Source organism: Oryzias melastigma, linkage group LG2, assembly GCF_002922805.2.
Source record: "Oryzias melastigma strain HK-1 linkage group LG2, ASM292280v2, whole genome shotgun sequence".
Taxonomy (NCBI): Eukaryota; Metazoa; Chordata; class Actinopteri; order Beloniformes; family Adrianichthyidae; genus Oryzias; species Oryzias melastigma.
Window position 1 is genome coordinate 11,877,579 of NC_050513.1, and position 11,833 is coordinate 11,889,411.

Here is an 11,833-nt window from a genome sequence, read left to right on the forward strand (position 1 = left end):
TTAAATACGAAACAAATTCTTTTGAATTTTTTCATTTCAAAAGTACAAAGGAATTTTATATTTCCAAACCAGAGCCTGTTTCCGGGTTCTCCAGCATTTTGCTGCAAAATGGACACGTCAACAGACTGAAAATTGAGGACGTCCGACGCAGACATGCAAACATTCCGATTGAGTATTGAACTTTCTAAAGATGCGTCGTAGATGGACTAGTGTATAAATCAGCCTTAACCCTAGAGCACTATCATTGGATCATTTTCACCTGAGCAAAAGTATTGACTTAAATTTCAATATGTTGTATTTTCTGAGTATCATTGGTCCCTGGGTAAAGTCATACATGTCCCAGGAATGGGTGGACCAAAGATCAAGTCTCCAGTATCATTATTTATTTTTTTAGGATTTTTTTTCTTCTTAAATTCCTCATTTTTCAGACATTTTCTATTCTGTTTTTGGGATCTTATGTATTTATTTTCCATTTTTTACATAAACCACTGTTAAAAATAACTACTCTAATTCATCATGTGTTGTCATATTTCGAACTACTTTTTGTGAGAAATATTAGTTATTGGGTATATTATATTGGGTAAAAATTACCAGCAAAAGTGATGGTGGAACTTTTACAGCAAGTGTTCTAGGGTTAAGGATCACATGTGACCAAAGTGTTCATATGTGTACATTTATTTATTTATATTATTTTATTTATTTATTACGGATTCCCATAAGCTGCAACTATTCTAGTTGAAAATGATAATATGTGTGAATTGGTCTGTTATAGTTAAGTGCTTTGGACTTTGTTAAAGGTAAAAAATAAAAATAAAAAAATGACAATTTTACCGTTTAGCATTTATTCTATCTGCCTTTGAAGAAAACTACAGTGGAGCAAAAACGCATGGTGGTCATTGATTTTGAAAGTTATACAACTTAAAAAGACTGAAGTGGTCTGTAAGGTTCATCATAGGTACACTTCAATTGTTAGAGGCAATGTAAAAAAAAATCACTTTGTATGACTATATATTTGCACAGTGATGCAGAAAGTAAGTATTTAATCAGCCAAGTTCACCATAATATGATATAATGTAACTGGTTGGTAATGGCCATTACTCCATGCAGATCTTCTCAATCGCTGTGATGTTTTGGGACTTTTGCTGGGTAACAGACTTTCAACTTTCCCCACATTCTCCACTGGATCAAGGTTCTGGAGACTGGCCAAGCCACTCCAGAACCTTGGCATAGTTTTTACGTAGCCAGTCCTTGGTCGCCCTGGCGATGCGTTGGGGGTCATTGTCATCCTCAATGCTCTCTCTGATGGATGGATGTTTTTGCCCAAAATGTCACCACACACATTCTCATTCATCCTTTCCAAAATATTTGTCGTTCCTTTGAATAAAAGCAACCCAAATCATGATATTTCCACCGCCGTGCTCCACAGTGGGTACGGTGTTCTTGGCATTCTTTCCCCTCCAAACACGGCAAGCGGCGTTCGTACCAAACAGCTCCATTTTGGTCACACATGAATAGAGGACATTTTCCCAGTCGTCCTCTGGATAATCCCGATGGTTTCTGGGTAACTTTAGGCGGGCCTGGACATGTACTGATGTCAGCAGGGGGACCTTTGGATCAGCGCAAGATTTAAATTGATGACGATGTGACCATTGTTACTGTGGTGTCAACGTTATTCAGGTCCAGTTGTTCTGTGTAGTTCAGGGCTGTATCATTCAAACTCCACCAGGTGAGATATTACATGGCGCCCCTGGTGGTGGGAGACTGTCAGTGATCTTGTATTTCTTGCATTTTCAGATAATTGCTTGAACAGTTGATGTGTTCTCACCAAGCTGTTTGCTCGTTGTCGATTGGCTCATCCCGGTCTTGTTCAGGTGTATAATCTTGTTCCTGGTGTTCTTCGACAGCTCTTTGGTCTTGGCGGAGAGGTTGACTGATAACCAGTACAAACTGGAACCATTGATACAGGTAATTAGTCTGCACCATTGTACAAAGATATTCGTTGATTTTTGATTTTTTTTTTTTTTACATTCTGTCTCTGACAATTAAAGTGTATCTATGATGAATATTGGAGATTAAACTAATCTTTTAAAGGGACAACTTGCAGAATATGTGATTGACAAATATTTTTTTTACCCCTCTGCGTACTATTTAACAGACATTTCTATGTATACTAACCACAGAAAGATGAATTAAAACTAGAAAATTCGCATTACCTGCGATAATGCTAGTGTGAATGCTTTTTGCTTAATACTGTTGCTATAAATTCCTTAAAATGCATAAATTTGCATAAATTGCATCAATTGCTTGAATTGTATAAATTGCATAAATTGCTTAAATTTGCATAAACTAAGTAAAACCCGTAAAAAGTATGAAAACCAAAAAATTATGCATTAATGTCCTGAACATGCTGAACATTTTGATACCAATATCGTATTCGTGTGAAAAGTGCACAAAGTTTTTAAATGAATTTAACAATGTCCATTATTTGTCAATGAGGCTAGTAAATTAGCATAAATTGCGTAGAAAAACGTAAAATGTACGAATATCAAAAGTTCAAGTCCTAAACGTGCTGAACATTTTAAGAAAAACATAAAAACAATAGTCTGAATTCTTTGGAGCGTTCACACAATAAAGAAATATCTAACTGAAAATGCGACTAAAATGAAAACAATAAAGAAAAAAACTGTTTGCGGTTATTTTAAACTGCTGGCTGAGGGTGGGTGCTACACCTAGTGTTTGCCTAGGGCCTTATAGACGTATAATTACACTCTGTTCATGGGTGATGAAAAATGTCCAAGCACGACGGAGCATTGTGTTTTATGATTGGTGCAGTGGGAGAAAAAAAGCTTTCAGTCTTTCGAAAGCTACTGTTTCCTCGAGAAAGACGTGCCACAAATTTTCCCGACACTCATCGAGACAACACTGACAACTTCCTCAAACCTCAAGACATTTGGCTTCATTTGGATAATAACTGCCTAACACAACTTGACAGCAAACGTTGATTTGTTCGTGTAATCTAGAACGGAAAGGCCTTAAGAGTTAAATGCAGGGTTTGGGAATGTTCGTTTGAAAGGGACAAGGTATAAACGCTGACCTAGCCCGAGGATACCCAAACCCCAACAAGGTTATATCCCAGGTAACAGGAACTCGTCCAGCTGGAACAAGAATTGAACATATGTGGCTCATGCAAAACACAAAAAGGAAAACGGTTTATTCTAGTTGTGGGAGAAAAAGAGCCAAGAGGAAAGGCAAGAACATAAAATAAAAGAGAGAGAGACTGTGTGTGTGTGTAAAGGCATTAACAACCTCTACACTCGTTTAAATACAGCTACCGTGGAAGGGAGTGCGACAGGGAGTGTGTGTGTAGGGGGGGTGGGATTGAGCACGGGTGTAGAGATAAGAAGCTGCAGCAATTGGGCGAGGAGGGGGTCGGGACTGGTGTGGGAGGGTGTGTTGCTTCAGTCGGGGCTGTGGCAGCTGCGGCACCACATGTTATGGTGTAACGAGGAGCAGAATCCTGCCACCAGAGGCTGTTGGGGCCGCGTTGTATCCAAGATGCTAAATCTTGTGGAAGTTCCAAATGGTTTCTGGACAAGATACTGAGCAAGTCGTCTTTTATCTCTGTGTCCACGAAATCTAATGCTCAAGAAGGGCAACGATTGTCCATTTTAATGGGGGTACTCCATTCAATTTGGCCTTCAAATGGACAAAGATCTAAAGGTCCTTTAGAATCGGGATATCCTTTAGTACAATTATCCTGGTAATACAAGGTGACCTCATCCCGTTAAGAACACAAGCTTTTGAGAAAACTTGACCCACATGCTTCCACGTTGGCTTTTCAAGAAAAAGAAGTGGAACCAACCATATAAAATCCAACCCTGACCTTGGGGACACAAACAATCCCTTCAACAATCAACTAGACAATTTCTGTTTGCTATGCCATGGTTGAGTAGTGGTACTGACACCAAGGTATGTAGGACCCATTCTGAGACCAATGAGAGGTGCCTGGATACCCTTAGGAGGGTAGTAACGATAGCATTAAGTGTAGGATCCCTTAAATCCACTCCATCCCTATATGGAGCGCCCGGTCTCAGCTCTTACCTTGTCTCGCTTGGCTCCCCGCAGAGGAAAGAAGCAGGAAAAGAGGAACTTGCCCCAGCTGATGACAGCAGCCAGGCACCAGTTGAGGCGAGCCATGCCCGTCCCGTCTTGTCTGCCAGCCTCTTATCTCGCCTGGCGGTTCCTGGGATAGGATCCTGTAACCGCCTTTGATGCGTTAAAAAAAAAAAATTAAAAAAAAGAAGGCAGGAAAAGACCACGCAGACGCAGGAGATCCTACTGTCCTAGACCATGGAGATGACTGAAGTGAAAGCCCTCCTAAGAGGCCGAAGATGATTTATTTTCCTTTCAGGGGGTTTTCAAGCAAATTTGGAGATTAGTGTGGTTGTGTGTCTGCAATTCCAATTAGTGAGGGCTTCTGGCATCCTACGGAAAACAAAAAAAAAGGGCTAGACCTTTAGACGGTCTAGAGAGACCAGGAGTATCTGGAGCTTAGGACCATGTACCCATCTGTCCGTCCATCCGTCCGTCTGTCCCTGTCTTTGCAGATGAGTCAGTCCTCAAAGTGTGATGATGAGCCCCGTCGGCCGCACAACGCCAAGAGCCCGTCGCTGATCGACCGCGGTGCTACACGCACACATGCTGGCATGCCCACGCTCGCCGTCTCCCACGGACACACACCTGCAAATGCCCCGACGCTCCGCCAGCTAAAAAGAGCCCCCCCTCTGAGTGCATGGCCGCCCCTCTCCGAGGCGCAGGATCCCCCCGGCGCGTTGCGCTCGCACACACTCCGCCGGCACACACTTGTCCGCCTTCCTTTTCGCTCGGCGCCGCTTTATGTCTTTTGCACACACACATGCACCGATGCTGCAGCACTTAGAGCGGGAGGAGGGGGGGAGCAACTGAGTGAGGAGGGAGTAGAGAAGGGGAGAACTTGGAGGGGAAAAAAAAGCATGGATTACAGAATGGGTTTTTTTAGGGGGGTGGGGGCGTATTCAGTCACTGTCGATGTTCCAGAGTTGAAACCGGAGTCACCCGAGAGAAGAGGATGTGACACCAAGAAAGGCATGCATCAAGTAGCGGTGTAGAGGGGTTGGATGCTCGGAGTGAATGGAACACCAGGAGTGGAGGGGAATCACAAAAAGGAAAAGCTGAAACAGAGGAGGCGTGTTGGAGAATACTGAGCAGACGAGTGGTGAATACACACATGCGTGCGCGCAAGTAAAGCAAGCAAACAGACGTGCAGCGGCTGATGCGAGGATTCTGGTGTGTGTGCAGAATTGGGTCGAAGGGAGTGAAGAAGGGAGGAGAGGAAAAGAGGATGGAGGAGGAGAGGAGCGGGGTGTTGAATCATTGTGTCTTGGGTGATTATTTCCTGCTCTCTCTTTCACACACACACACACACACTCGACTGCAGGTGGTGCACAGGCTCGTTCACTCTGCTGCAGTCTCTCTACGCTTCAGTGGGAGCACATTTTCACTGCAGAACGCTTTTCTCTACTACCCCCCCCCCAACACACACACACACTCCCCGCTTCCATCCATACCCTAAACCCCCCCTCCTTCCACCCAGCACAACGTCGCCACACCAACGCAATCACAACACATTTGAGCAATGAGTGAAGGAAATAAAGTGTGGAGAGGATGCTGCGGCCGTCAACTGAAGGCAGCTCAGTTTGAGAGGTGGGGGTGTTGAAGCAACATTGAAAAAAAACATAATTTGATTGGTTTAGAGCATAAACAATCACGGCATCAAACATTTCCTAGATCATTATGAAGATGCTCTCGTAGCTACTCCTAGGCCGATGTATTGTCATTTCAATGTATCGTCCTTTCAATGTATTGTCATTCTGATGTATCATCATTCCAATGTTTTATCACTACAATATATTGTGATTCCGATGTATCGTCATTCCGATGTTTCCTCCTTCAAATGTTTCTTTATTCAAATGTTTTCTTTCCGATTGATCGACATCCCAATGTTTCATCATTCCAATGTATCGTCATTTCAATGTATCGTCATTCCAATGTATTGTCCTTTCAATGTATCGTCATTTCAATGTATTGTCCTTCCAATGTATCGTCATTTCAATGTATCGTCATTCCAATGTATTGTCATTCCAATGTATCGTCATTCCAATGTATCGTCATTCCAATGGATTGTCCTTTCAATGTATCGTCATTCCAATGTATCGCCATTTCAATGTATCGTTCTTCCAGTGTATCGTCATTTCAATGTATCGCCATTTCAATGTATCGTTCTTCCAGTGTATCGTCATTTCAATGTATCATCCTTCCAATGTATCGTCATTCCAATATATTGTCATCTCAGTGTATTTTCATTCCCATGTATCTTCATTCCAGTGTATCATCAATCCATTGTATTGTTATTCCAATGAATCATCAATCCAATGTTTCTTTATTCCAATATATTTTCATTTAAATGTATCTGCATTCAGATGAATCATCATTCCAATGTATGATCATTTCGATGTATCGTCTTTCCACAGTATCACCATTCCAATGTATCATCATTCCAATGTATCATTATTAAAATGTATCATCATTCCAATGTATCATTATTAAAATGTATCATCTTTCCAGTGTATCATTATTCCAATGTTTGGTCATTCCAATGTATCACCATTCCAATATATTGTTATTCCAATGTATCGTCACTACCTTCAAGTAAGGCTGCAAGGCCTCAATTAAGAGTCCAAATCACAAGTAAATTCTATTTTATGACTCTAGTAAGAGGGTCAAGTCAAGTTGCAAGTTCAAGTCGAGTCGCATGTCTAACGTCTTAGTCACTACCCGAACAGGTGGTTACAGGTTGTCAAGGAATAGAAAAATCTCTATGCTGGTGTGCCGCATGAAGTTTTAAGATGGTTGACACAAACCAGTGAGGCAAATATTTTAATGCTTATTTTTATTTATATAGGCATGGTGTGAGTGACAGGTCACAGTGAACACTAATACAACACACAAAAGTAAGAAAGGGTCAAATCAGGTTTCAATTGTCTGGTCACCCCAATCACTTTGGTAAACGATACATGGTGCATACTTGTACAGTGGTTTAGTACCTTCTTATAAGACCCAAAGCACTTTACAGTCACAGTCCTATTCACTCAAACATGTATCAACCTTGGTAAATGGTGTATACTTATATAGAGCTTCTCTACCTTCTTTGAAGTACCAAAGTGTTTTACGGTCACAAAGCCATTTACCAATACAGACACACATTCACACACTCATGTCGAACACTCATACCAAATTGTAAAAACCAGGAGCAATGTGGGGTTCAGCGTCTTGCCCAAGGATTCTACAACCTATGGGCAAGTGGGGCAGGAACCACGACTATGACCTTCCAATCACAGGTTGTCCACTGAACCTGTCAACTGCTATTCCTGTGCACCGCAACCATTCTTTCACATGTTAATCCTGAAACCCAAGTCAATTTCTTAGAACCAAACATCAAGTCAAATGTTAAACAACTGAGGGAGTAAAGAGTTCAGGTTAATTTTGAAAGTCCAAGTAAGTCAAGTCTCAAGACTTTTCGGCTTGTTCCCAAGCCGAAGTTTAACTCTCAGTGAAATCTCACGCCATGCCTTTGACTGTGGTCAAGTTGGGATATTTAGTCATAAAATTCCATTTAAGTCCCAAGTCAACATCTACTTGAGCCAAATTGTCATCATGCACTCTTTTTATCTAAAATGCAAGTCAAATCTCAAGCGCCAGAACCAGTCTAATTTTCATTCAAATGTCTTAGATGGATCAATTCAAGACTTTCATTACTTAAAATGTTATTTAAGTTAGATAAAGTCTCATGTCTAAAATTACAAGTACAGGTCATGTTTCTTAATAAGAAAAAAAAGTCAGAATAAAAGTTTGAGTCAAAAAATTCCAAATCTATTTGAGCTGAGAGTCCAGGTCCTCTCTAGTCTTTAAGATATTAGCTAGTTGGGTGCCCTAATTCTGTCACAACTTATAGTGCTTATGTAACACGTTATGTTAGTAATCCATTGCATATCTGTACAAAGCTGTTAAAAAGCTGTCAAAATCCGCCGATTCTCATTGGTTGCTTAAACAGTTGAACAGCGGTACGTCCAAGAGCACATCTTGTTTGCAACATCGCTGGTGTTCAACAGTTAAATCAGCGATCATCCTTCATTATTCCTTAACATTGACTTATATAGAGATGGACAAATCAAGGCTGTGACATCACCAATAGAAAAGGCTTTACCTTGGGTTCCAACGCAATGAAGTAAATTCAGTTGCCATTTTTCCGCTGTACCAGACGACATTAGTAAGCGGTCATTGGTCTGAGTCATGATTTCTATGGCAACCACTCTTGCAAATGAGGTTGTTGGAAAGCCACACCTCGCACAGGTAGAATCTGTGGTGTCAAGCGGCCACCACATGCTCTTATCGAGGCATCTGATTGGTCAGTTTATAGTAACTTGCAATGAAGAAAAAATATAATGAAAAAAGACTTAGGTTTAACAAAAACATGTTAAAAAAGACACCAGAGTAAGAATAGTTACTCTGACTAAATGAGTTTCCTTTACTTGTATCTGTTTATAAATTATTGCTTATTTATTTGATTGTATCTATTTTTTTGTCACGATGATCAGCAGGGACATTGTCGAGTATTCAAGGAAAGGCCTCGAATAATAGCTGTTTATTTCTCAATAAGTCTATGGGATTTTGGCTTTCTAGGACCAGTGGGCCCTTTCATTTGGAATGTGGTGAGAATAGGAATAATCTGTCCAGTTCTCTCTATATACTGTCTATAGTCGTTTAGTACGACCCCTCACGCTACTGCTTGACTATGTAGTCCCAAGGGGGCCCAAGTATGGATCTCCCTGTGCTGGTCCACAGCCCAGATTGTGTCAAGAAGGGCATCCAGCGTAGAAATCTATGCCAAACCAAATGTGTGGATCAGTATAAGCTGATTTAACAACAGTAAAATAATACATAGTAAAGTTTCATCTTTATACAGCCTCTTTTTCGTTTCCACTGAGCAGTTTGATCTGGTATTTTGAGTGTTTCCATTATAAAATGAACCCCCGTCGGTTGTAGGTCCCTAGAAAAATGAAACAGACCAGTCAGTGCAGAGCCACTGTTGAAACCCGTTGACTGACAGAAAGTGATAACGACATTAGAAAGGGCCAAGAAAGCAGTTGTATTTGTCTTCTATCAAGAAACACGGCATGCTTTGTATCTACGAAGTACCAAAACCCAACTGGAAAAAAATGGTCCGTCCGATAACCTCCATTGTTGTTGTTCTTGTTTGGTTCACCCCAGATTCGGTTCAAATTTGAGTGAAAATTCTCACCAGAATTGCCTGGTCCATTCTAAACTGGACCACTAAGTGGAAACAAGGTGTTATAGTGTTTTATCTGTGTCTCTATAGCAACAAGACGCCAGCAGGAGATATTTGGCAAAAGTCCATGGTGCTTAAGCACATTTTTAATGGATTTAAAATTTTCATGACTTGTTGTATTCAACAAATAACATAAATTATCATTCTTGACGCCTTGTTGACTTATTTTGCATAAATTGCGCCATATACACATGTTTGCACTAGCTTCCAAGCTAAGTCCATATAGATTCATTGCAAAAGAAGAACTTAGTTTTCCACATTTCCTGTAAGAACGGTTCCAATAGAACTTTTTCGCAGAGCCAAACATGTATTTCGGCAGCATATATCCCCGAGCACTGTGTGTACTGTACATCTCAGTGTGAGACTGGGCAAGAGTCCCACTCTCTTGGCAATGCGCTGACCTTTCTCATTAGGCATAAGCAACTTGCATAATCACTGCTGACTTCTATTGACTGGCCTGTCACGCTGCCTATCTGTTTGAGTGGAAACCATGTGAAAAAGTGCCGGCTGCCAACGAAACTTCTCCCTTGGTGACTTTCTCCTGTCATCTGCAGCCGTGCTGGAACGATTGCGTTAAGAGGAGAAAAACAAGGAGGCTATTGTATTCCCTGAAAATGTAAGTATTTTTATAGCAACGGTTGTTATCGAAATAGAATTTTCAATCGTAAATATGTGTATATTTCACATTTTTATATTGTAAGTTTTCAATGCAACATTTAATGTATTAATCTTATGTACAAATAAACCAAATTGAGATCATTTTGGCAAAGAAATATGCATAGAGTTATTCTGAAAAGTAATATTATGATGCATGACAAATATGCAATGTTGTTTTTTTTTGTTTTCAACAACCAAAAAACAACATGATAGTTTTACTTTGAAAATGAGAAGCTTTAATGGCACTTTATTTTGAAAATTTTTTTACTTCCGCTGCAGATTTGCCTTTTTTTTTTAGTTTATAAACTTTAAAATTCAGCATAATTCTGCATTCCAGAACAATAAATACATCCATTCCTAAGTATATTTTTAATATACAAATTTTTATAAAGATTGCAAATTAGCAATCTTGGATGCCGGGAATATTCATTCTCAAATTTTTTGTGAGCAGACTGCTGGTATCTGAGTACTCGGACTTACAGCTCTTTGTCTTTTATACAAATAGTTTTGTCCAAAACAACTCTGATATGTTCCAGAAATTGATGCATACTAATAAGTACATGATGCTGTAGTTCCTCTAAATAACCACCAGGGGCTGGTATAAAAAAACAATCATTTCTAGTAAATTTCCCTTTAAAAAAGATTTTTTTTACTCTAAAAATAAACATTTTTTGAAGTAAAACAGTCTAGTGTCTTGATGTCTGTCTTTATTTTCTAATCATGACAACCTTTTTTTTGGGGGGGGTAAAAGGGTTATACCAATTGAGTTTTACTGCAGAATTTCTCCGATGTAAATGAATAAAGAATAATATATTATCTCTCTTTTAGTGCTCAACTTTCTCCATCATTAACTATTTGTATTTTTGGTTGCACGAAGAACTAAAAAAAATTCAATTTGTCCAAGATAATTGGGACTTGGTGGAACTAACTTCAGTTGTTTCCCTGCTTAGAACCCAATGGATTGACATCAAAAATTACAAATCTAAACTAAATTCATAGATACATGACTGCCTGATGTCAACAGGTTTGCTCAATTTCACAAAAAGTAATGTATGTATATATACATATATATTTCTTTAATTAACCAGAAAAGCGATGTGTAAAATCTTGTACCAATCATCTACATATCCACAATGTCGAAATCCATGGTGGACGAGATGCAATAAGTCTTGTTTTCTAAGCAAATATTCCATTAAATGTCATTGAGTGAGTAATAAAGGGCAGTTAGCAGATTGGTTGAACCCATTAACTGTATAAGAGAACTGGACTGAGTGACCCCTCCCCCCACATCCCCAAGTCGTTCGGTACTACTAATACTGACGTTCGGTAAAGAACCCCTCCGTGTCACTTTTTGATGTATCGGACCCGAACGGCACCAGACGTGGTAACTGGACCTTGAACCGGTACTAGATGTAGTACTGGACCTAAAATGGTACTAGGCGCGGTACCAGACTCAAACCGGGCGTGAACCGAGCCCAGACACAAACCGGGAGCAGATTAGAGTTAGGGTACTAGTCCTGGGTTGGGGTACTGGTACTGAACCGGTTCACGGCCAGGAGGTTGGGGACCCAAGATATAGCCAGAAAGTCAAAAAACAATGAACTTGGGACACCCAAAATGCTACTTTTAGACGTGGAGGGGTCCTTAACCAAACGTCAATATTTGACAAGTTGGGAGTGAGAATGTGCTGATTGGTCAGAATAACTATTCATGCTTTATTAAGTTTTTTGC

General features: G+C 40.1%; 1 protein-coding gene across 7 annotated transcripts in view; it reads right to left on the reverse strand.

Moving 5' to 3' along the window:
- tns1a (tensin 1a) overlaps positions 1 to 4,935 on the reverse strand; it is a 123,467-nt gene extending 118,532 nt beyond the window's left edge. For 3 of the 7 annotated variants that reach the window (XM_024288953.2, XM_024288951.2, XM_024288950.2), the window contains exon 1: positions 4,102 to 4,934. In XM_024288953.2, coding sequence (XP_024144721.1) covers positions 4,102 to 4,197 — 96 coding nt within the window. In that variant the 5' untranslated portion in view covers positions 4,198 to 4,934. Of the gene's footprint in view, positions 1 to 4,101 lie in introns of all 7 variants that reach the window. The other 4 variants (XM_024288952.2, XM_024288948.2, XM_036215914.1 and 1 more) reach the window with 3 other exon arrangements.
- Positions 4,936 to 11,833: the final 6,898 nt, after the last annotated feature.